General features: G+C 51.0%; 1 protein-coding gene across 5 annotated transcripts in view; it reads left to right on the top strand.

The window, feature by feature from the left end:
• The window catches only part of LOXL3 (lysyl oxidase like 3), a 94,047-nt gene that overhangs the window by 50,185 nt on the left and 17,378 nt on the right, over nt 1-26,484 (top strand). For 3 of the 5 annotated variants that reach the window (XM_040419498.1, XM_040419499.1, XM_040419497.1), the window contains exons 5-10: nt 8,495-8,554; nt 8,868-8,927; nt 10,289-10,339; nt 12,935-13,169; nt 13,245-13,425; nt 25,904-26,058. In XM_040419498.1, coding sequence (XP_040275432.1) covers nt 8,495-8,554; nt 8,868-8,927; nt 10,289-10,339; nt 12,935-13,169; nt 13,245-13,425; nt 25,904-26,058 — 742 coding nt within the window. The remainder of the gene's footprint in view (nt 1-8,494; nt 8,555-8,867; nt 8,928-10,288; nt 10,340-12,934; nt 13,170-13,244; nt 13,426-25,903; nt 26,059-26,484) is intronic. The other 2 variants (XM_040419500.1, XM_040419501.1) reach the window with 2 other exon arrangements.

Below are 26,484 nucleotides of genomic sequence, written 5' to 3'. Positions count from 1 at the left end.
AGATGAGATGTATAATGCTGGCAGTGAGGAGATCCCCTCCTAGATCTTCAGTATAGATGAGATGTATAATGCTGGCAGTGAGGAGATCCCCTCCTAGATCTTCAGTATAGATGAGGTGTATAATGCTGGCAGTGAGGAGATCCCCTCCCAGATCATCAGTATAGATGAGATGTATAATGCTGGCAGTGAGGAGATCCCCTCCCAGATCATCAGTATAGATGAGATGTATAATGCTGGCAGTGAGGAGATCCCCTCCCAGATCTTCAGTATAGATGAGATGTATAATGCTGGCAGTGAGGAGATCCCCTCCCAGATCTTCAGTGTAGATGAGATGTATAATGCTGGCAGTGAGGAGATCCCCTCCCAGTCTTCAGTATAGATGAGGTGTATAATGCTGGCAGTGAGGAGATCCCCTCCCAGTCTTCAGTATAGATAAGGTGTATAATGCTGGCAGTGAGGAGATCCCCTCCTAGATCTTCAGTATAGATGAGATGTATAATGCTGGCAGTGAGGAGATCACCTCCCAGATCTTCAGTATAGATGAGATGTATAATGCTGGCAGTGAGGAGATCCCCTCCTAGATCTTCAGTATAGATGAGATGTATAATGCTGGCAGTGAGGAGATCACCTCCCAGATCTTCAGTATAGATGAGGTGTATAATGCTGGCAGTGAGGAGATCCCCTCCCAGATCTTCAGTATAGATGAGGTGTATAATGCTGGCAGTGAGGAGATCCCCTCCCAGATCTTCAGTATAGATGAGGTGTATAATGCTGGCAGTGAGGAGATCCCCTCCCAGATCTTCAGTATAGATGAGATGTATAATGCTGGCAGTGAGGAGATCCCCTCCCAGATCTTCAGTATAGATGAGGTGTATAATGCTGGCAGTGAGGAGATCACCTCCCAGATCTTCAGTATAGATGAGGTGTATAATGCTGGCAGTGAGGAGATCCCCTCCCAGATCTTCAGTATAGATGAGGTGTATAATGCTGGCAGTGAGGAGATCCCCTCCCAGATCTTCAGTATAGATGAGGTGTATAATGCTGGCAGTGAGGAGATCCCCTCCCAGATCTTCAGTATAGATGAGGTGTATAATGCTGGCAGTGAGGAGATCCCCTCCCAGTCTTCAGTATAGATTAGATGTATAATGCTGGCAGTGACGAGAACCCCCCCTAGATCTTCAGTATAGATGAGGTATATAATGCTGGCAGTGAGGAGATCCCCTCCCAGTCTTTAGTATAGATGAGGTGTATAATGCTGGCAGTGAGGAGATCCCCTCCTAGATCTTCAGTATAGATGAGGTGTATAATGCTGGCAGTGAGGAGATCCCCTCCCAGATCTTCAGTATAGATGAGGTGTATAATGCTGGCAGTGAGGAGATCCCCTCCCAGATCTTCAGTATAGATTAGATGTATAATGCTGGCAGTGACGAGAACCCCCCCTAGATCTTCAGTATAGATGAGATGTATATAATGCTGGCAGTGAGGAGATCCCCTCCCAGTCTTTAGTATAGATGAGGTGTATAATGCTGGCAGTGAGGAGATCCCCTCCTAGATCTTCAGTATAGATGAGGTGTATAATGCTGGCAGTGAGGAGATCCCCTCCCAGATCTTCAGTATAGATGAGATGTATAATGCTGGCAGTGAGGAGATCACCTCCCAGATCTTCAGTATAGATGAGATGTATAATGCTGGCAGTGAGGAGATCCCCTCCTAGATCTTCAGTATAGATGAGGTGTATAATGCTGGCAGTGAGGAGATCCCCTCCCAGTCTTCAGTATAGATGAGGTGTATAATGCTGGCAGTGAGGAGATCCCCTCCTAGATCTTCAGTATAGATGAGATGTATAATGCTGGCAGTGAGGAGATCCCCTCCTAGATCTTCAGTATAGATGAGGTGTATAATGCTGGCAGTGAGGAGATCCCCTCCCAGATCTTCAGTGTAGATGAGATGTATAATGCTGGCAGTGAGGAGATCCCCTCCATGATAATGGGGTCTATTTATAGGCCGTCACAGGATGAGTCTGCTGATATGAAACCCTCCCGTACTCCTCCTCTTTAATCTCATGCTCCTTTACATTCCATTGCGGTTTCCGTTTCTGCCCACAGCGCTGGCTGAGGTGCTGGAGACACACTGCTGGCCATGAGGACAGACTCTGTTCACACCCGTGTAATCAAGCCCTGTACATAGATGTTGTGGTGCCTCTAGTGTCCACACTGTGTATTACACTCTCCCGCTCTGGCTGCACTGCCTGAACTGTGGGGAATTGGCCATGTGTCTCTTGTTTCCTCCAGTGTCCGAAGGAGAAGAGGGATCATACGTGTTAGGTCTGGACATGGTTGGTCCTTTGTTACCATGAGAGATATCAGACTGTTAGAGGTGTCTTCAGGGAAAAGAGGGGTCTGGGGGGAGGACAGAGGGGTCTGGGGGGAGGACAGAGGGGTCTGGGGGGAGGACAGAGGGGTAAACCGGTGTCAGGACAGAGGGGTAAACCGGTGTCAGGACAGAGGGGTAAACCGGTGTCAGGACAGAGGGGTAAACCGGTGTCAACGATATACTGCGGTATTAAGAAACAGCGATATTGCTGTTTCCAAATAACGGCGGTATTTTGTGACGTCATAGGAGTGGTCATATGCGCGCTTACCGCTCCTAAATCTGTGTAAGCCCGCCCCTGCATTGTGCATATGCGTACCGTACATATTACTTCCTGCAGCTGCCGCCCCCAGGTCCACCTCGCTCCCATATTCAAGTCTCCGCCCACTGGCCGGGCAGGAGTGATGCGGGCAAAGTCAGTCAGCAGTCCATGTCCAAGCCAAGGTGGGGGAAGAGGAGTGGGAGACCCTAGAGGAGAGGAGTGGGAGACCCTAGAGGAGAGGAGTGGGAGACCCTAGAGGAGAGGAGTGGGAGACCCTAGAGGAGAGGAGTGGGAGACCCTAGAGGAGAGGAGTGGGAGACCCTAGAGGAGAGGAGTGGGAGACCCTAGAGGAGAGGAGTGGGAGACCCTAGAGGAGAGGAGTGGGAGACCCTAGAGGAGAGGAGTGGGAGACCCTAGAGGAGAGGAGTGGGAGACCCTAGAGGAGAGGAGTGGGAGACCCTAGAGGAGTGGGAGACCCTAGAGGAGAGGAGTGGGAGACCCTAGAGGAGAGGAGTGAGAGACCCTAGAGGAGAGGAGAGGAGAGAAGAGGAGTGAGAGACCCTAGAGGAGAGGAGAGAAGAGGAGTGAGAGACCCTAGAGGAGAGGAGAGGAGTGAGAGACCCTAGAGGAGAGGAGTGAGAGACCCTAGAGGAGAGGAGAGGAGTGAGAGACCCTAGAGGAGAGGAGAGGAGTGAGAGACCCTAGAGGAGAGGAGAGGAGTGAGAGACCCTAGAGGAGAGGAGAGGAGTGAGAGACCCTAGAGGAGAGGAGAGGAGAGAAGAGGAGTGAGAGACCCTAGAGGAGAGGAGAGGAGTGAGAGACCCTAGAGGAGAGGAGAGGAGTGAGAGACCCTAGAGGAGAGGAGAGGAGTGAGAGACCCTAGAGGAGAGGAGAGGAGTGAGAGACCCTAGAGGAGAGGAGAGGAGTGAGAGACCCTAGAGGAGAGGAGAGGAGTGAGAGACCCTAGAGGAGAGGAGTGAGAGACCCTAGAGGAGAGGAGTGAGAGACCCTAGAGGAGAGGAGTGAGAGACCCTAGAGGAGAGGAGTGGGAGACCCTAGAGGAGAGGAGTGGGAGACCCTAGAGGAGAGGAGTGAGAGACCCTAGAGGAGAGGAGTGAGAGACCCTAGAGGAGAGGAGTGAGAGACCCTAGAGGAGAGGAGTGGGAGACCCTAGAGGAGAGGAGTGGGAGACCCTAGAGGAGAGGAGTGAGAGACCCTAGAGGAGAGGAGTGAGAGACCCTAGAGGAGAGGAGTGAGAGACCCTAGAGGAGAGGAGTGAGAGACCCTAGAGGAGAGGAGTGAGAGACCCTAGAGGAGAGGAGTGAGAGACCCTAGAGGAGAGGAGTGGGAGACCCTAGAGGAGAGGAGTGGGAGACCCTAGAGGAGAGGAGTGAGAGACCCTAGAGAAGAGGAGTGAGAGACCCTAGAGGAGAGGAGTGGGAGACCCTAGAGGAGAGGAGTGAGAGACCCTAGAGCAGTGTTTCCCAACCAGTGTGCCTCCAGCTGTTGCAAAACTACAACTCCCAGCATGCCCGCACAGCCAAAGGCTCTCCGGGCATGCTGGGAGTTGTAGTTTTGCAACAGCTGGAGGCACACTGGTTGGGAAACACTGCCCTAGAGAAGAGGAGTGAGAGACCGCCCCTAGCTCCACCTCGCTCCCATATTGAAGTCTCCGCTCACTGGCCGAGCAGGAGTGAGACGGGCAAAGTCAGTCAGCAGTCCATGTCCAAGCGAAGGTGGGGGCAGAGGAGTGGGAGACCCTAGAGGAGAGGAGTGGGAGACCCTAGAGGAGAGGAGTGGGAGACCCTAGAGGAGAGGAGTGGGAGACCCTAGAGGAGAGGAGTGGGAGACCCTAGAGGAGAGGAGTGGGAGACCCTAGAGGAGAGGAGTGGGAGACCCTAGAGGAGAGGAGTGGGAGACCCTAGAGGAGAGGAGTGGGAGACCCTAGAGGAGAGGAGTGGGAGACCCTAGAGGAGAGGAGTGGGAGACCCTAGAGGAGAGGAGTGGGAGACCCTAGAGGAGAGGAGTGGGAGACCCTAGAGGAGAGGAGTGGGAGACCCTAGAGGAGAGGAGTGGGAGACCCTAGAGGAGAGGAGTGGGAGACCCTAGAGGAGAGGAGTGGGAGACCCTAGAGGAGAGGAGTGGGAGACCCTAGAGGAGAGGAGTGGGAGACCCTAGAGGAGAGGAGTGGGAGACCCTAGAGGAGAGGAGAGGGAGACCCTAGAGAAGAGGAGTGAGAGACCCTAGAGAAGAGGAGTGGGAGAACCTAGAGGAGAGGAGTGGGAGACCCGGGTGTCAGAAATAAAGGTTGTCTAGGTCTTCTGCTGCCCTGGCTCTGCCTGCAAGCTGCACTGCACAGGGTGATGGCACTTGATAGCATAGCAGCCATTAGGGGATAATATACAGGTCATCATCATGAAAAAATCTAAGGTTTTGAGCCGCTCTCACCTGCCGAGGATTCCACTGTTGTAGCACGGAACAACTCCTTCACCCGAACCAGGAGAAATACGGAAGTATAAAGAAAAAATAGGGTTTTGTCCAGCTTGTGGTTGTGGTAATCCAAAAAGGCTCTTTATTGAATATTCAGTATAAAATCCCGGTCCAGAAAGCAGCGTCGACATGTTTCGGGCACAACGCAATCTCAGCCCTTACTCATGACTGATTCAGATACGCTGTCAGGAGGGGGGATCCCTCACCTGGGATAATCAACCCCTCCCTTCCACAAATGTGTGCATAGATAAAAACATGCCAAAATCAATTCGTATAATCCATAAAAAACAACAGATTAAAGAAAATAGGGAAAGGAAGGAAAAAAATAAAAAAGAGAGATAAACTTTTGATTAATGCTGTAGAATTAGATCCAGTCTCTTATTTAGACCTTGGGGCCGGCGACTTTTTTAGTCAGAAAATCCAATATCATTCTCTGTTTAAGAGTTTCCGTTTTCTGTCGCCGCCTCTTATTGGTTTTTTAACCTTTTCAATGCCTTGTACTGACATATAGGAGACATCACCACCATGTACCATGGCAAAATGGAGACTTGCCGCAGATATGTTGCGGTTCTCATGGTGCGGTATGTCGGATATATGTTTTCTGATGCGTGTTTTTATTGCGTTTGTTGTACATCCCACATATTGTAGCATGTTATGCAGTAAATCACATGGGTAGTGTTACAATTTAAAAAGGATTTTATTTTAAAAACCTGGCCGTTCGTGCTGGATCTTCATATATCTACAGCAGATGCAAATGGAGCGACCGCATTTATATATTCCTGTTGTTGACAGCCATGTGCTTTGTGTTGTTCGGGACTTGTCATTTTTAAAGAGAGATGGGCCCCGGAGCTGGCTATGGTGGGGGCCTTCCGGGCTGCACATTTGATGCCATTCTGTGCCATGGATGCCCATATTTTGTCACATGCTAGCGCTGGGAAGTGCTTTTTAACGATGTTGCAAATTTGGGTGTATTCCTTACTGTATTGTGTGACAAAAATATTTTTTCTTTCAGGATTAGATGTCTCTCTGGTTTTTGTCCCTTTGTTTCTACAGGTGTAGCCAATAATAGGTTCCTGTTCATATGTCGGATATCTCTGCTGCATTTCTCCTTCTTTTTTTCTGAATATGCTCTGTGTGCCAATCTACTTATAATAGGTCATCATCAGTATAATAGCCTCATACAGTATAACGTCTCCTTGTGGCCCCCATATAGTATAATGTCTTTTCTTGTGGCCCCCATACAGGAGCAGGAAGAAGACATTACTGTATGGGGGCCACAAGACATTATTATACTGATGGGGGGGTTTACAAACTGTTGTCCCAGACAGTATAATGTCTCCTGGTGGCCCATGCAGTATAGTGACTCTTGTATCCCACTGCCTGCCTAGCGGCCATCCCATACAGAACATAACGTCTCCTTGTGGCCCGCTGTCTGCCCATGCAGTATATAATGTCTCCTTGTGGCCACCATACAGTATAATGTCTCCTTGTGGCCCCCATACAGTATAACGTCTCCTTGTGGCCCCTATACAGTATAACGTCTCCTTGTGGCCACCATACAGTATAATGTCTCCTTGTGGCTGCCCCCATACAGTATAACGTCTCCTTGTGGCCCCCATACAGTATAACGTCTCCTTGTGGCCACCATACAGTATAATGTCTCCTTGTGGCCCCGATACAGTATAATGTCTCCTTGTGGCCCCCATACAGTATAATGTCTCCTTGTGGCCACCATACAGTATAATGTCTCCTTGTGGCCCCGATACAGTATAATGTCTCCTTGTGGCCCCCATACAGTGTAACGTCTCCTTGTGGCTGCCCCCATACAGTGTAACGTCTCCTTGTGGCTGCCCCCATACAGTATAACGTCTCCTTGTGGCTGCCCCCATACAGTATAACGTCTCCTTGTGGCTGCCCCCATACAGTATAACGTCTCCTTGTGGCTGCCCCCATACAGTATAACGTCTCCTTGTGGCTGCCCCCATACAGTATAACGTCTCCTTGTGGCTGCCCCCATACAGTGTAACGTCTCCTTGTGGCTGCCCCCATACAGTATAACGTCTCCTTGTGGCTGCCCCCATACAGTATAACGTCTCCTTGTGGCCGCCCCATACAGTATAACGTCTCCTTGTGGCTGCCCCCATACAGTATAACGTCTCCTTGTGGCTGCCCCCATACAGTATAACGTCTCCTTGTGGCTGCCCCCATACAGTATAACGTCTCCTTGTGGCTGCCCCCATACAGTGTAACGTCTCCTTGTGGCTGCCCCCATACAGTATAACGTCTCCTTGTGGCTGCCCCCATACAGTATAACGTCTCCTTGTGGCTGCCCCCATACAGTATAACGTCTCCTTGTGGCTGCCCCCATACAGTATAACGTCTCCTTGTGGCTGCCCCCATACAGTATAACGTCTCCTTGTGGCTGCCCCCGTACAGTATAACGTCTCCTTGTGGCTGCCCCCATACAGTATAGTGTCTCCTTGTGGCCCCCATACAGTATAACGTCTCCTTGTGGCTGCCCCATACAGTATAACGTCTCCTTGTGGCTGCCCCCATACAGTATAACGTCTCCTTGTGGCTGCCCCCATACAGTATAATGTCTCCTTGTGGCTGCCCCCATACAGTATAACGTCTCCTTGTGGCTGCCCCCATACAGTATAACGTCTCCTTGTGGCTGCCCCCATACAGTATAACGTCTCCTTGTGGCTGCCCCCAAACAGTATAACGTCTCCTTGTGGCCGCCCCATACAGTATAACGTCTCCTTGTGGCTGCCCCCATACAGTATAACGTCTCCTTGTGGCCCCAAGTTTTTTTATTTATTTTTTTCTAAATGGGTATTTATCAATATTTCTTAATATCGTTATCGTGGGAATATTTTTGATATCGCCCAACCCTAGTCTGGGGGATAGGACAGAGGAGTCTGGGGGAGGACAGAGGTTTGGAGGGGACCGATGTCGGCAGCTGCTTTTCCTCCTCTTTCCTCTGTCCAGCAATGTGGTTGACTGCAGAGTCACAGGTGAGGACACCCGCTGCCTCAAGTAGTGATGTCACAGGAAGTGAGACCTCCAGCCGCACATCAGCAGGTATTTAGTGGGCTGACCACTTCAGGTGGACATGACCTGGAACAGAAGGGTGAGCCCACTGGCTGCCTCATCTGTCATATCCACAGGTGCTCTCCATAACTCAGTCTACCCGATGAGCAGGGGTCAGTAGTAGTCTTCTTCTGGACAGAGATTTGTGTCACTGGCCTGGTGTCTGCTGCACCTCTGGTGGTTCCCATCCTGGTCAGTCAGAGTGGAGGGATAGCAGGCATCATGTTCCATTTCGGCCACTTATTTCTGACTCTTCACATTTCGTCTCACATTTTTCAGAGAAGTTAAAACGTCTTCAAACAAAAAACGTTCCACCAAGTCAAAGCGTCGCCACAGAAGGTAACTCCGGGCAGTTTATTTCATGATGGCAAATAAACTCCCATGTGCTGTATTAACCACATCAGCTGCAGCACTGATGGCCCCGGGGCCACTCTGGCAGTACGCCCTAACACCTTAGCCTAGCAATACTCCCTGAACATACCCAGGGTAACACCTCTGCTCAGCGCTTGGATAATATGGTGACGTCTGGAGGAACATGCTGTAACCTGCCATCCCTGATCGCCACGCTGCATCTGCCCATCCCTTCTGATAACATTCTGCGTTTACTAACCCAACGTTCTCATACATTCACCTCAATATTCTCTGTCCTCAGACGTGTGAAGAAACAAGACGCCTCCAAACGAATCTCCAAGGTGGTGGCTCCAAGCCCAAGGTACCCAGAGAGTATATTCCTGTGATTCCTTCACTGTAAGGATCAGAGAATAAACTTCTGTCTGTACTCATGATAAGAAGTCCATGATTACAGCTGCACCTCACCTGGTAGCTTCAGCAGACCTCTTTATAGCTACCCCACAGCTAGGCCTCATGAAGATCTAAATACATAGGCTTCTCCACTATGATGGTCTTCTGGCACCAGCTCAAGGCATGGATCAACAGGCACCCAGATCAGTCATTAGTCCATGTGGCTAATACAGAAACTGGAGACATAGCATGGGCAAGTTCTGTAGAAGACCTCTTACTACCTGCACGCTACCTCCTCTAAGTGGGGCTCCAGGATGGTGGCTCCAAGCCCAAGGTACCCAGAGAGTTTATTCCTGTGATTCCTTCATTGTAAGGATTGGAGAATAAACTTTTGTCTGTATACATGATAAGAAGTCTATGATTACAGCTGCAGCTCACCCGGGTGGCCTCTGCGGATCCCTTCATAGTTACCCCACAGCTAGGCCTCATCAAGATCTAAACACGTAGGCTTCTCCATTATGATGGTCTTCTGGCACCAGCTCAAGGCATGGATCAGCAGGCACCCAGATCAGTCATTAGTCCACGTGGCTAATACAGGTTGGACTGAAGACATAGCATGGGCAAGTTCTATAGAAGACCTCTTACTACCTGCACGCTACCACCTCTAAGTGGGGCTCCAGGATGGTGGCTCCAAGCCCAAGGTATCCAGAGAGTTTATTCAAGTGATTCCTTCACTGTAAGAATTGGAGAATAAAGTTCCTTCTGGACACATGATAAGGAGTCCATGATTACAGCTGCAGCTCACCCGGGTGGCCTCTGTGGACACCTTCATAGTTACCCCACAGCTAGGCCCCACGAAGATCAAAAGGCTTCTCCACTATGATGGTCTTCTGGCACCAGCTCATGGCTTATATCAGCAGGCACCCAGATCAGTCATTAGTCCACATGGCTAATACAGGTTGGACTGGAGACATAGCATGGGCACTTCCCTGAGTCTGGGCCTAGCACTTCTTTAGCTGGACACATTTTTGCTAAGGAACCTCAGACCAGATATCTCAGCCGTCCATGTACTTGTAGCTGATCATCATCGCTGTCCTATTCCCTTCTCCTGTGAACAGGACATTGCTCCCTGTAGTACAGAATCTGCTGGTGAGGTGACACTTGAATGTTCCTGTAGTTAAGGGTGCTGCCTGGGAGGAGCAGGCCATATGAGCTCCAAGGTGATCAATGTTGAGATGACCAGACCTCCCGTAGAGTACATCTGGCCCTGCGGCTGAAATTCAGAATCCTCCTTCTTATACACTTTGTGTTTTGCTGCCCTCTGTCTGACAGATCCCCTCCTAACCAAGATCCTCAAAAGAAGGACCTGAAGACCAACAACAGGTACCAGGCACACAGTGTCCGTCACGGCTTGTGGCTAAAGTTGAGCATTTGCAGGTTTTCACAATATGATGCTTTCCCAAAATGTTTTTGCCCCCTTCCAGCTATCTACTGTTTTGGATCTCTATTTGTCACATTGAATGGTTTCTTATTATACGAAGGAGAACTGATGGGAGGTTTCCTGCATGGTCCGGTCATCCTTCTTGCGGTCAGGTCCGGACTCCTCCTTGTGTTTGGATTCATTGTCTTACTGCAGAGCCCCATAATATCTGTTCTCCCTAAGAGAGGCTCAGGGAACCTCCAGAGTTATTACAGACTAAGCATTAATGGTCCTCCTAAATGTTCCTTCAGTGAAGTCAGATCAATGTGGGGGCACTACTTTCTCACACAGAGGATAATTAGATAAGGCTACTTTTACACCTGCGTTTAGGTCGGATCCGTCTGGTATGTGCCCAGACGGATTCGCACCTATAATGCAAACGCTTAGATCCGTTCAGAACGGATCCGTTTGCATTACCATTTTGTTCATGATAATGCAAACGGATCCGTTTTGACTTTACATTGAAAGTCAATGGGAGACGGATCCGTTTGAAAATTGAGCCATACTGTGTCAACTTCAAACGGATTCGTCCCCATTGACTTACATTGTAAGTCTGGACGGATCCGTTTGCCTCCGCACGGCCAGGCGGACACCCGAACGATGCAAGCTGCGTTCAGGTGTCCGCCTGCTGAGCGGAGGACAAACGGAGCCAGACTGATGCATTCTGAGCGGATCCGCATCCATTCAGAATGCATTAGGAGTGGACGGATCCGTTCGGGGCCGCTTGTGAGACCCTTCAAACGGAACTCACAAGCGGAGCCCCGAACGCTAGTGTGAAAGTAGCCTAACTCTGTCTTGTAAAAACTCATTCAGTGAGACAAACCTACAATAATTGGGCCATCAGGACTGAAGACCTACATCTGCTCATCCCTAGCTCCAGCCTCGGATTACATCTGGGCTGTGGTGGTCCTGCTGGAGTTCCTCTTTGCATGTTGGGTGTGGTGATGATGATATGAAGGCCTGTGTGATGTGCTCTGGGGTCAGTAATCATTATTAATAACCTCTACATAGACAGACCTCTCTCCACCTCACTCTGGAGAACCTCTGCTGTCCAGTCTCCATGTCGCTATGGACAGTGTTGTCATCTTACCTGCTCTTCTAGTGCAGGCATGCTCAACCTGCGGCCCTCCAGCTGTTGCAAAACTACAACTCCCAGCATGCCCCATACAGCTATCAGCCTACAGCAGGGCACTGTGGGAGTTGTAGTTTTACAACAGCTGGAGGGCCGCAGGTTGAGCATGCCTGTTCTAGTGTAATCAGCTCTAACAAGGAAAGGCTTAGTAACATTGGTGTTGTCATCTCTCACATGGGACCTTATAAATTGTAATTTTCAACTCATTGTGTGTATAACGATATAAAGGTGACTGTCCTCACAGCACTGGCCGCAGATTAGGAGACCTATATCTGTCTAGAGGGAAAATTATCTTCAGCCTTCTAAGGCTCCTTCTCCATTCTCCACCCTTCCATTGCAGGGTTAGAATCTATTGCCCATACTGGCTGAGCTTCTCAGATGAGGGTTCAATGCCCATACTGGCTGAGCTTCTCAGATGAGGGTCCATTGCCCATACTGGCTAAGCTTCTCAGATGAGGGACTACTGCCCTTACTGGCTGAGCTTCTCAGATGAGGGTCTATTGTCCACACTGGCTGAGCTTCTCAGATGAGGGTCCAATGCCAATACTGGCTAATCTTCTCAGATGAGGGACTGTTGCCCATACTGGCTGAGCTTCTCAGATGAGGGACTATTGCCCATACTGGCTGAGCTTCTCAGATGAGGGACTATTGCCCATACTGGCTGAGCTTCTCAGATGAGGGACTATTGCCCATACTGGCTGAGCTTCTCAGATGAGGGTCCAATGCCCATACTGGCTGAGCTTCTCAGATGAGGGTCCAATGCCCATACTGGCTGAGCTTCTCAGATGAGGGTCCAATGCCCTTACTGGCTGAGCTTCTCAGATGAGGGTCTATTGTCCACACTGGCTGAGCTTCTCAGATGAGGGTCCAATGCCCATACTGACTGAGCTTCTCAGATGAGGGTCCAATGCCCTTACTGGCTGAGCTTCTCAGATGAGAGTCCAATGCCCTTACTGGCTGAGCTTCTCAGATGAGGGTCCAATGCCCATACTGGCTGAGCTTCTCAGATGAGGGACTATTGCCCATACTGGCTGAGCTTCTCAGATGAGGGACTATTGCCCATACTGGCTGAGCTTCTCAGATGAGGGACTATTGCCCACATTGCCTCAGCTTCTCAGATGGGGGTCCAATGTTCACATTGCCTCAGCTTCTCAGATGGGGATTCAATGCCCACACTTACTTAGCTTCACATATGAGGGTCCAATGCCCATACTGGTTGAGCTGCTCAGATGAGGGTCTATTGTCCACTGTGGTTGAGCTTCTCAGATGGGTGTCCAATGCCTATACTGGCTCAGCTTGTCAGATTAGCGTTCATTGTCCTTGGTTTGTTAATTTGTTTCCCTATTACTTCATCTCTCATGCACAGGCTCTATCTGGACAAACAGAAGCCATCGTTTCGCTTGCACTCGGTGAAGTGCTCAGGCACAGAGGTTCACTTGTCTCTGTGTCCTTTTGAGTTCTACAAAGTGAACAGCTCAGCTGCCTGCCAGGATGGGGGCCCAGTGGTTGTAAGTTGCACTCTTGGGCCCGTATTTGCAGCTCAAAATGCAGCTCAGACAGCAGTAAAGAAGAAGAAAGTGGTACAACAACCGCAACGAGAGGTCAGTAAGTGAAAAGCATCACTGGGCTCTGCCGCATCTTGTGGCTTCATCATTGTCTTCTGCTCTATCCTACAGGAGACCATCCGACTGAAAGGAGGTTCTCGCCCCGGTGAGGGTCGTATTGAAGTGTTGAAGAATGGGCAGTGGGGCACCGTGTGCGATGACCGCTGGGATCTGCAAGCAGCCAGTGTGGTCTGTAGAATGCTGGGCTTTGGAAGTGCCAAAGAAGCCTTAACTGGTGGTCGCATGGGTCAAGGTGAGTGGTCACAGATATATGAACAGGAAACAGTGGTGTTCCTCCATTACTAAACTGGAAATCCTGGAAACAACATCGAACTGTGTAGATTGTGACAGATGAATGGACACCAACGTGAGGCTGTTGGGGCATGATGGGATTTTCCAAAAAGCTGGAGGCTAAAGGGTTTTTCCAGGATTTTAATATTGATGACCTATCGTCAGATTATTTCAGCAATACCAGAACGGAGGGAGTCTGACACCCGGCACCCCACCAATCAGCTGTGCGAGCGCTGCCCTCCCTTCATTGTTTACTTGCTTGCCATCGCAGCGGTGATCAGGTGTGATTACAAGAAGCTTCACTTCTATGGACGGCTCTGCAGTGGTGGCGTCTATGGACGGCTCTGCAGTGGTCGCTTCTATGGACGGCTCTGCAGTGGTGGCGTCTATGGACGGCTCTGCAGTGGTGGCGTCTATGGACGGCTCTGCAGTGGTGGCGTCTATGGACGGCTCTGCAGTGGTGGCGTCTATGGACGGCTCTGCAGTGGTGGCGTCTATGGACGGCTCTGCAGTGGTGGCGTCTATGGACGGCTCTGCAGTGGTGGCGTCTATGGACGGCTCTGCAGTGGAAAGAAGCCGTCCCATAGAAGTGAATGTGACCGCTTGTTATTACACTGCTCACTGCTGCAATGTCGATGGCGAGCAAGTAAACAATGAAGGGAGGGCTGCGCTCGCACAGCTGATCGGCGGGGGGTGCCGGGGATCTGATATTGATGAAGGGAGGGCTGCGCTCGCACAGCTGATCGGCGGGGGGTGCCGGGGATCTGATATTGATGAAGGGAGGGCTGCGCTCGCACAGCTGATCGGCGGGGGGTGCGGGGATCTGATATTGATGAAGGGAGGGCTGCGCTCGCACAGCTGATCGGCGGGGGGTGCCGGGGATCTGATATTGATGAAGGGAGGGCTGCGCTCGCACAGCTGATCGGCGGGGGGTGCCGGGGATCTGATATTGATGAAGGGAGGGCTGCGCTCGCACAGCTGATCGCGGGGTGTGCCGGGGATCTGATATTGATGAAGGGAGGGCTGCGCTCGCACAGCTGATCGGCGGGGGTGCCGGGGATCTGATATTGATGAAGGGAGGGCTGCGCTCGCACAGCTGATCGGCGGGGGTGCCGGGGATCTGATATTGATGAAGGGAGGGCTGCGCTCGCACAGCTGATCGGCGGGGGTGCCGGGGATCTGATATTGATGAAGGGAGGGCTGCGCTCGCACAGCTGATCGCGGGGGGTGCCGGGGATCTGATATTGATGAAGGGAGGGCTGCGCTCGCACAGCTGATCGGCGGGGGTGCCGGGGATCTGATATTGATGAAGGGAGGGCTGCGCTCGCACAGCTGATCGGCGGGGGTGCCGGGGATCTGATATTGATGAAGGGAGGGCTGCGCTCGCACAGCTGATCGGCGGGGGGTGACGGGGATCTGATATTGATGAAGGGAGGGCTGCGCTCGCACAGCTGATCGGCGGGGGGTGCCGGGGATCTGATATTGATGAAGGGAGGGCTGCGCTCGCACAGCTGATCGGCGGGGGGGTGCCGGGGATCTGATATTGATGAAGGGAGGGCTGCGCTCGCACAGCTGATCGGCGGGGGGTGCCGGGGATCTGATATTGATGAAGGGAGGGCTGCGCTCGCACAGCTGATCGGCGGGGGGTGCCGGGGATCTGATATTGATGAAGGGAGGGCTGCGCTCGCACAGCTGATCGGCGGGGGTGCCGGGGATCTGATATTGATGAAGGGAGGGCTGCAGCCTTTGACATGCCTTGAAGGAGATTATGCTGTAAGTCAGAAGACTGGTCATGACGTCTCCAACACGGACACCATCCTGTCTATACACTGATGTCGATTGATGAGAGGACTTTATACCCACGAACTACTGAGATAAGGATTAACCCAGGATCTTGAGATGGAGTGTGTGATCCCTGCGAGCTTCCAGGGGGAGAAGTATGATGCCAAAGAAGACCCTGAAGAGCCCCATCAGATGCAGCTGAAAGAGGACGGATATTAACGTGAAGCGAGGAACAAGCAACATCTGGAAGCCATCACCGTTGGCCGGTGGCCTGTGAGTCTGAGCCCAGACTGTAAACAGCTGCACATAATGGAAGTGAGGTCACTGCATCACTCAGTCCAGGAAAATGAGTCTCCTGAAGTATTGTGGGTAATGATCTCCACTGGCTGGGGCCGGCGTCCTGAACAGATGGAGGCTGAAGAGGCTGGAACCAGTAGTAAGGACATATATAAGTACTGGAGGAACGTGTCCTGCCGCCATCTACAGTCAGCAGAGCAGTAAACCAACATCACCTTTCCTGACGAATGTCAAAGTGATGGAGTGAGACCACTACTGAAAGCGCGGGACCATCGGTGCCATAGTAGACGCCTCCGGACAGTGATAGGGACCGACGCTATGGGGGAAGGGGGCTGGGGAGACTGGCTGCTTCCACTGTCTTCAGCATTCCTTAGGGCACCCTAGGACCTCATTTACAGATTACAGGTCCCTCTGACATGAGAGGACACACCCGGTGCCGTACGTCACACAGATCCTGCGTGCCGTGACGGTGCGAATCAGTAGTGTCACCACCTTATAATAGATGCTTGTGGCAGGAGCATAATAACAAGTCATCTCCTGCCATGTAGCCGAGCGCGTACTACTGTAGAAGATCCAGAGACGCTGGAAGCTAAGCGCCTCATGTGCGGTGTGTGATACCGCTACGTTTTGTGTACTAAGGGGGTTACAATGGACACGCTCATTCATGTGACTTCATGCAATCAGCCGTATTACAGAGCGGTAGTAGACTGCCATAGAGATGTCCTCTCTACCTCCACATGTCTCTGAGCGGTAGTAGACTGCCATAGAGATGTCCTCTCTACCTCCACATGTCTCTGAGCGGTAGTAGACTGCCATAGAGATGTCCTCTCTACCTCCACATGTCTCTGAGCGGTAGTAGAGTGCCATAGAGATGTCCTCTCTACCTCCACATGTCTCTGAGCGGTAGTAGAGTGCCATAGAGATGTCCTCTCTACCTCCACATGTCTCTGAGTGGTAGTAGACTGCCATAGAGATGTCCTCTCTACCTCCACAGGTCTCTGAGCAGCAGTAGACTGCCATAGAGATGTCCTCTCTACCTCCACACGTCTCTGAGCGGTAGTAGACTGCCATAGAGATGTCCTCTCTACCTCCACACGTCTCTGAGCGGTAGTAGACTGCCATAGAGATGTCCTCTCTACCTCCACAGGTCTCTGAGCGGTAGTAGACTGCCATAGAGATGTCCTCTCTACCTCCACAGGTCTCTGAGCGGTAGTAGACTGCCATAGAGATGTCCTCTCTACCTCCACATGTCTCTGAGCGGTAGTAGACTGCCATAGAGATGTCCTCTCTACCTCCACATGTCTCTGAGCGGTAGTAGACTGCCATAGAGATGTCCTCTCTACCTCCACAGGTCTCTGAGCGGTAGTAGACTGCCATAGAGATGTCCTCTCTACCTCCACATGTCTCTGAGCGGTAGAAGACTGCCATAGAGATGTCCTCTTTACCTCCACAGGTCTCTGAGCGGCAGTAGACTGCCATAGAGATGTCCTCTCTACCTCCACAGGTCTCTGAGCGGTAGTAGACTGCCATAGAGATGTCCTCTCTACCTCCACAGGTCTCTGAGCGGTAGTAGACTGCCATAGAGATGTCCTCTCTACCTCCACAGGTCTCTGAGCGGTAGTAGAGTGCCATAGAGATGTCCTCTCTACCTCCACATGTCTCTGAGCGGTAGTAGACTGCCATAGAGATGTCCTCTCTACCTCCACATGTCTCTGAGCAGTAGTAGACTGCCATAGAGATGTCCTCTCAACCTCCACCTGTCTCTGAGCGGTAGTAGACTGCCATAGAGATGTCCTCTCTACCTCCACATGTCTCTGAGCAGTAGTAGACTGCCATAGAGATGTCCTCTCTACCTCCACATGTCTCTGAGCGGTAGTAGACTGCCATAGAGATGTCCTCTCAACCTCCACCTGTCTCTGAGCGGTAGTAGATGTAACGGGGCCCTTATAACCCAAATGAGTAGCTCCGTACTGTCCCAAGATCACGCCATTCAGACATCCAGAACCATGCGATCCTAATGTCCCCTTTTCCTTAGAGAAGACACCACACACCTCTGGTTCATGTGAATTCAGAACATAAACTGATTTATTGAGGTAAAACAACAGTTTTCATATCCCCCTCCCAAGATGTGAGGGATAACAACAGTTTCGAGTCCCCCCTCTCTCATGGCAGGTCACATGACATTATCACATTCCATTGCCCTTATAAGGCTTTACAGGTAAACAACCTTAAGTCCAGCTGTTAATCTGTTGTTGTCGGGCAGAGTCTCCGCAGGGGATGGAGGACACAGTTACAGCCCTCATTCTGCATAGGGGAAGAGATGATCTCTGCACAGTTCATGACACACAACCATGGCACTTGCTCTCCTGATGTAACAATTTCCCCTCTTTGTCCAAAGGACCGGAAGACCCAGCCAGATCCTAACGGGTCGGCTAGGGGCTGTCCGGGAAGATCAGCATTGTTCAGTTCTCGAGCTCCAGTTGCCGGGACAGACTATCAGCATTCCCGTTCTTCTTCCCCGGTCAGTACTGAACCCTGAAGTCATAGGGCTGCAGGGCAAGTCTCCATCTCAAGATTCGGCCATTGTCCCCAGAGACACGGTGAAGCCATACAAGAGGGTTGTGGTCAGTGAGCACCGTGAAGGACTGCCAATACAGATAAGGCTGGAACTTCTTGACGGCTGCATATCCTACCTCCCGAGGTAACAACTTGCAGCTAATGTACATCATCGGGTGCTCACAGCCATCGTCCCCCACTTGGCTTAGTACTGCTCCAAGTCCAAAAGCAGAGGCATCTGTGTGAACACAAAACCGTTTGGGGTCAGGTGCAGTCAGTACGGGTGCAGTAACCAGGGCATGTTTGAGTTTCTGGAAGGCAGCTTCACACTCCGGAGACCACAGGACTTATTTAGGCAGATTTTTCTTTGTCAGGTCAGTCAGGGGCTTGGCTATGGAGCTGTACTCGGGAACAAATTTGCGGTAATAGCCAGCGGTACCCGAGAACGCTAAGACCTGGGTCTTGGTGCGGGGGGTGGGCCATCGGGGAACTGCCTCTATCTTTGCCGGCTCTGGACGCTGGCACCCACTCGGTGACCGAGGTATGAGACTTTCGCTATCCCAATTACACATTTGTTGGGCCTAAGGTTGAGTCCCGCTGCCTGTATGCTGTCCAATACAATACCCAAGTGTTCCTCACCGGATATTGCTGTAGATAGCAATGTCGTCCAGGTATGCGCAGGCATACTCCTGGAGGCCATCTAGGAGCCTATCTATCATCCGCTGGAACGTTGCTGGTGTGTTCTTCATCCCAAACGGCATCACCTTAAACCGGTACAGTCCAAAGGGGGTGACGAACGCCAACTTTAGAATAGTCTCCGGGTCCAGACGAATCTGCCAGTACCCCTTGCAGAGATCTAAGGTGGTGAGAAACTTGCCCCGGGCAATGCGGTCTAACACCTCATCGATACGGGGGCATGGGGTAGGCATCAGTTGTGGTCCGGTCATTGCGTCACCGGTAGTCCACGCAAAAACTGGTCGTCCCATCTTTCTTAGGTACGAGGACTACCGGAGAAGCCCAGGGGCTCTCAGATGCCTCGATGATCCCTAAATCAAACATCTCTCTAATCTCTTGCCTCATCCCTGCTCTAACGGTCTCTGGTACCCTATAAGCGGCTTTATTGAGGGGAGGCTGCCCTGGGGTTTCTGCATGGTGCATGGCTAGATCCGTGACTCCTGGGATCATCGAGAACAGGTCCCTACCTCAGGCTAGTACTTCTCTGACCTGCCTCTGCCGGATATCCCCTAACTGCTTGGATATCTGTATGCCCTCTATCCCTACTCGGGTCCCCCCCTGTCTGGGGATTTCGGGAAGTGGAACCTCCCCTGCCCTCTCCTCGTATGCCTTTAGCATGTTCACATGAAAGGTTCCTTGAATCCTCTCATCTGAACACTTGGCCAGTAGGTACGTGGTGTCACAGAGCTGCTTCACCACCCGATAAGGTTCTTGCCATTTGGCTTGGAGCTTATCTGTCCTTACCGGTTTCAGTGCCAGCACTTTCTGCCCTACTGCTAGAATACGGCTCCGAGCGGTACGATCGTACCAAACTCTTTGTCGACTCTGGGCTGCCCGAAGGATCGCCGCCACAGAGGCAGTTAGCTCCGTCAGCCGGTCTCTGAGATTTAGGACATACTGATGTAGTGGGGTCCCTTCCTCCTCCCTGTCTCCCTTCCAATGGTCTCGAACCAAATCTAGGGGTCCTCTAACTCTTCTCCCGTACAAAAGCTTGAAGGGAGAAAACCCAGTAGACTCCTGCGGAACCTCCCTGTAAGTGAACAGAAGGTGGGGCAGGCACCTCTCCCAGTCCCGGTACTGCAGGGAGAATGTCCGAAGCATTTGCTTCAGGGTCCCATTGAAGCGCTCGCAGAGACCATTGGTCTGGAGGTGATAGTGGGATGTTCGCAGACTGTGGATCTTACACAGATCCCAGACCTGCCAGGTCAGTTCAGCACAGAACTGAGACCCATTGTCGGAAAGCACCTCTCGGGGAAAACCCACCCTGGAGAAAATACTAAACAGTGCATTGTTCACTGACTTGGCGGTGATATTGTTTAACGGGACAGCCTCGGGGTACCTGGTAGCAAAGTCTACAACTGTGAGGATGAACCTTTTTACCAGTGGGGCTGGGCTTAGTCAGGGGCCCGATAATATCGACTGCTATGCGGCTAAAGGGCTCCTCAAAACGGGTAAGGGGTGCAGTTTATCCCTGGGGTTGTCGCCTCGCTTGCCTGCCCGCTGGCAGGCATCACAAGTTCGCAGGTACATTTTCAAATCCTCGGATAGCCCGGGCCAATAAAAGTTCAGAGTCAAGAGATCCCTGGTACGGTTTATTCTGAGGTGGCCAGCCAGGGGAATGTCATGGCTAACTCGCATGAGGTCAATTTGGTACTGCTGGGGCACAACCAGCTGCTTCTTGGGTATCTTAGTGGGCTTGGTACCCTCTGTAAGCCGGTATAACAACCCCTGGCTCCATATAATTTTACCATTGCCTGGCTTTGCCGGCTCAGCCCCAGCACATTCTCTATACCCTGCTAGGGTTGGATCAGCAAGCGTGGCTTTCCGAAACTCTGCGAAGGTGGCCCACGGCCTATTGGGCGGGTCAGGACCGCTATCTGAGGCACTACCTTGGGACTTTTCAGGGTTGCAGTTAGGGGCAGTCTCACTCACTTGGTTCTCCTCCTCGAGTGCCCCTCTGGCTCTGCTGCCGTGTTACCACCGTACATGTCTCTGGGGTTACGGTATACTTCTGATAGTGAGAAGTTAAGTAGCCCAAATCATTGGCCAGAAGCACTTCAGCTGGTAACTCCTGCATAACTCCAACTTGGACCTGTTGGCTCCCGTTGCCCCAATTCATTTTAACTTGGGCAAGGGGAATCCGATGTACGTTGCCTCTGGCCACTCAGCAGCTATGAATTTGGACAACTGTCCTGCAGGGGGGACCAGGTGGGGCTTAACAAGGGTGATAGTAGCCCCTGTATCTTGTAGCCCCTCAGCTTTCTTGCCATTGACCCACACATCCTGCTGGTGGTGTTCCCTGTTATCTCCAGAGGCAACTCGGACTGGGTCCACCTCATGCAGGGTCCCAAAGTCCTCCTCGGTTTCTAGGCAGAGAACGGGAGTTTGGGCAGAAGGAGGGTTGTTCTTGGGACCCCAGGTGTTTGTGCAGTGTAGCTGTATATGTCCCGCTTGCCCGCAACGGAAACAGGTTCGCAGGTCTGGACGGGTTGGTCTTGCTAGCACAACTCTGTTCTCAGTAGACTGTGTCCGGTAAGGGTTTCGGGCAGCTGAGAGAGGGTAGGATGGTCTGGCAGCTATGGGAGAAAGGGTTGCCGGACTGGGTCGGGGCTGGAACGGGGTTCGGGTTGGAGTAGGCGCATTCAGTACTTGCCTATTATTGTCGAGGTGCCAGTTGCGTTGAGAGTCCAGGTACTCGTCCCCAAGAACTGCTACTTTGTCCACAGTTTTGGGTTTACGGTCTTTCACAAACTCTGTGACCGCAGGGGGAGCAAACTTATAAAATTGCTCCAGCAGTACTAACTGGATAACGTCCGAAACAGTCTCTGCCCGGTTGCCCAAGATCCAGCCTTCCGCAGACCGCTTCATACAGTGGGTCCACTCCACCAAGGACTGCTGTACCTTCCTTCTGAGGCTACAGAATTTTACTCGGTGCGCCTCCGGGGTTATTCCATATCGGGCAAGCAGCCGCTCCTTTACTCGTTCATAGTCCTGGCAGTCCTCAGCAGATATGCTCTTATAGGCAGTCTGTGCTCGGCCGGTAAGCTTACTCACTAGCACAGGGACCCACTCATCCGGCTCCAGACATAAGTTCCCACACTGTCGCTCAAATACCTCAAGGAACTCGTCAATGTCTTCCGATTCCTCTTTAAATGCTTGGAATGCCCCATAGGGTAGCTTGTTCCCCCCTATCTTCAGGGCCGGGGCTACTGCTTCCTGCAGGGTCATCTGCCTTTCCCGCTCCAGCTCGTGCACCTGATACAGCACCTGGTTCACCTGCTCAACCGTGGGGTGATCTCCATAAAGGGCAAGTCGCCACTCCACCTGCTTCTGTGTGTCCCGTAGGACAGGACTCTCAACTCGGACCGCTCCTTGTTGCTGGTCTAACTCACACAACTCCTTGCTCATCACGGCTTTGGTCTTATTACCAGACGTCCTTCCTCGAGTCTCCAGCAGATCTTTCAGGGTCTCCCTCTTTAGAGTCTCATAGTAAAGCTCCATCATTACAAAGGGGGGTCCCAGTTGGTGATTTGATCGTCACCCTAGTGGTGGGATCTATCCCGCCGCTGCCACCAAATTGTAACGGGGCCCTTATAACCCAAATGAGTAGCTCCGTACTGTCCCAAGATCACACCATTCGGACATCCAGAACCATGCGATCCTAATGTCCCCTTTTCCTCAGAGAAGACACCACACACCTCTGGTTCATGTGAACTCAGAACATAAACTGATTTATTGAGGTAAAACAACAGTTTTCATATCCCCCTCCCCAAGATGTGAGGGATAACAACAGTTTCGAGTCCCCCCTCTCTCATGGCAGGTCACATGACATTATCACATTCCATTGCCCTTATAAGGCTTTACAGGTAAACAACCTTAAGTCCAGCTGTTATTCTGTTGTTGCCGGGCAGAGTCTCCGCAGGGGGTGGTGGACACAGTTACAGCCCTCATTCTGCATAGGGGAAGAGATGACCTCTGCACAGTTCGTGACACACAACCATGGCACTTGCTCTCCTGATGTAACAGTAGACTGCCATAGAGATGTCCTCTCTACCTCTACATGTCTCTGAGTGGTAGTAGACTGTCATAGAGATGTCCTCTCTACCTCCACATGTCTCTGAGAGCGATAGTAGACTGTCATAGAGATGTCCTCTCTACCTCCACATGTCTCTGAGCGGTAGTAGACTGTCATAGAGATGTCCTCTCTACCTCCACATGTCTCTGAGAGCGATAGTAGACTGTCATAGAGATGTCCTCTCTACCTCCACATGTCTCTGAGCGGTAGTAGACTGCCATAGAGATGTCCTCTCTACCTCCACATGTCTCTGAGCAGTAGTAGACTGCCATAGAGATGTCCTCTCTACCTCCACATGTCTCTGAGCTGTAGTAGACTGCCATAGAGAAGTCTTTTCTACCTCCACATGTCTGAGCGGTAGTAGACTGCCATAGAGATGTCCTCTCTACCTCCACATGTCTGAGCGGTAGTAGACTGCCATAGAGATGTCTTTTCTACCTCCACATGTCTGAGCGGTAGTAGACTGCCATAGAGATGTCCTCTCTACCTCCACATGTCTGAGCGGTAGTAGACTGCCATAGAGATGTCCTCTCTACCTCCACATGTCTCTGAGCGGTAGTAGACTGCCATAGAGATGTCCTCTCTACCTCCACATGTCTGAGCGGTAGTAGACTGCCATAGAGATGTCCTCTCTACCTCCACATGTCTGAGCGGTAGTAGACTGCCATAGAGATGTCCTCTCTACCTCCACATGTCTCTGATTTCCTATAAAATCACAGCCTGTCGGATCGGACTCTGCATGTAAGCAGGTATGGGAGGCATGGCTTCTAGGGGAGAAGACCTCCATTGACTCCTATGGGGACGCAGGGCAGTCACTTGCCATCTGATAGATCATGCTGCATATTAAAAGCTACAGAATTACAGCCATGGAGAAATCCACAAGTGTGAACAGCCCTGTAGACTTACAGCTCCATATTCAGAGCCTGCCCCATGCATAGAGAATGCAGCCACAGTGGGAGGCATGTCACATTCCTGTTACACTGCCGACAACTTTCCACCGTCACTGTGGCGAGAGAGACCCCCATCCCATGTAGTGACTCAGTTAGACCGTCACACATGATACTAATCCATGCAAGGCTCTTCTGTCTGTGTCGTCCTGTGAGGAGAACATAGGAGCTGTCATACTGTCATCCCAATTCTATACCTACTGTTACTATGAAGACTACCCTGCAGATGACATCTTCCCCTCATAGCAAAAGTAAACTGATAGGATGTCTTATACAGATAGTGGATTACCTCTCAGTTGGGCTGTCTGCTGGTATACAGTCAGGTCCATAAATATATTGGGACATGGACACAATTCTAACATTTTTGGCTCTATACACCACCACAATGGATTTGAAATGAAACTAACAAGATGTGCTTTACCTGCAGACCGTCAGCTGTAATTTGAGGGTATTTACATCCAGATCAGGTGAACGGTGCAGGAATTACAGCAGTTTGCATATGTGCCTCCCACTTGTTAAGGGACCAAAAGTAATGGGACAGAATAATAATCATAAATCAAACTCTCACTTTTTAATACTTGGTTGCAAATCCTTTGCAGTCAATCACAGCCTGAAGTCTGGAACGCATAGACATCACCAGACGCTGGTCTCATCCCTGGTGATGCTCTGCCAGGCCTCTACTGCAACTGTCTTCAGCTCCTGCTTGTTCTTGGGGCATTTTCCCTTCAGTTTTGTCTTCAGCAAGTGAAATGCTCAGTCGGATTCAGGTCCGGGGATTGACTCGGCCATTGCAGAACATTCCACTTCTTTCCCTTAATAAACTCTTTGGTTGCTTTTGCAGTATGCTTTGGGTCATTGTCCATCTGCACTGTGGAGCACCGTCCAATGAGTTCTGAAGCATTTGGCTGAATAGGAGCAGATGATATTGCCCGAAACCCTTCAGAATTCATCCTGCTGCTTTTGTCAGCAGTCACATCATCAATAAATACAAGAGAAGCAGCTCCATTGGCAGCCATACATGCCCACACCATGACACTACCACCACCATACTTCACTGATGAGGTGGTATGCTTAGGATCATGAGCAGCTCCTTTCCTTCTCCATACTCTTCCCATCACTCTGGTACAAGTTGATCTTGGTCTCATCTGTCCATAGGATGTTGTTCCAGAACTGTGAAGGCTTTTTTAGATGTCGTTTGGCAAACTCTAATCTGGCCTTCCTGTTTTTGAGGCTCACCAATGGTTTACATCTTGTGGTGAACCCTCTGTATTCCCTCTGGTGAAGTCTTCTCCTGATTGTTGACTTTGACCCACATACACCTACCTCCTGGAGAGTGTTCTTGATCTGGCCAACTGTTGTAAAGGGCGTTTTCTTCACCAGGGAAAGAATTCTTCGCTCATCCACCACAGTTGTTTTCCGTGGTCTTCCGGGTCTTTTGATGTTGCTGAGCTCACCGGTGCGTTCCTTATTTTTAAGAATGTTCCAAACAGTTGTTTTGGCCAGGCCTAATGTTTTTGCCATCTCTCTGATGGGTTTGTGGTGTTTTTTCAGCCTAATGATGGCTTGCTTCACTGATAGTGACAGCTCTTTGGATCTCATCTTCAGAGTTGACAGCAACAGATTCCAAATGCAGATAGCAGACTGGAAATGACCTCTGGACCTTTTATCTGCTCATTGTAATTGGGATAATGAGGGAATAACACACACCTGGCCATGGAACAGCTGAGAAGACAATTGTCCCATTACTTCTGGTCCCTTAACAAGTGGGAGGCACATATGCAAACTGCTGTAATTCCTGCACCGTTCACCTGATTTGGATGTAAATCCCCTCAGATTACAGCTGACAGTCTGCAGGTAAAGCACGTCCGTTTCATTTCACATCCATTGTGGTGGTGTATAGAGCCAAAAATGTTAGAATTGTGTCCATGTCCCAATATTTATGGACCTGACTGTAGTACTGCCAACATGTTTTTTCTATCAGTATTGAATTTAAAAAATACCCCGTCTATGGAAGCGCCCTTTTAATGGCAATTGTTCCTCTTGGACAGGTATGGGCTCCATTCACATGAATGAGGTGAAGTGCACCGGACACGAGCAGTCCATCTTGGACTGTCAGTACAAGAACATCACAGAAGAGGACTGCAAGCACAGCGAGGACGCCGCCGTCAGGTGCAACATCCCATACATGGGCTACGAGAAGACGGTCAGTATGCCACCTCTGTGCACTGCCAGGTCATGTAGTGGCAGGATGAGGGGTGTGTGGAGCACTACATGACGGGTGGATGAGATGAACGCTGTTATGGTGGTGGCCCCTGTGTCCTGCAGACAGTTCAGTGCACACGCGGGGCAAATACTACAGTATGAATGAGACGGCTTGTGGAATCATCGCAGGGATCTGCAGTCACTGGGCCATCCTCGTGACCTCAGCCCTCCACCTAGTGTCCACATGGCTGCAGTCCTTAACTGACCACCTTCATACAGTTCGTGTGATCCAAGATATTCCCTGAGCTTCATACAGTCCGTGTGATCCCACATATTCCCTGAGCTTCATACTGTCCGTGTGATCCCACATATTCCCTGAGCTTCATACTGTCCGTGTGATCCCGCATATTCCCTGAACTTCATACAG

This window comes from Bufo bufo, chromosome 2 (genome assembly GCF_905171765.1).
Source record: "Bufo bufo chromosome 2, aBufBuf1.1, whole genome shotgun sequence".
Lineage (NCBI taxonomy): Eukaryota > Metazoa > Chordata > Amphibia > Anura > Bufonidae > Bufo > Bufo bufo.
Note: the sequence above shows the minus strand (reverse complement) of the source record. Positions and strands in the feature narration are given on the sequence as shown.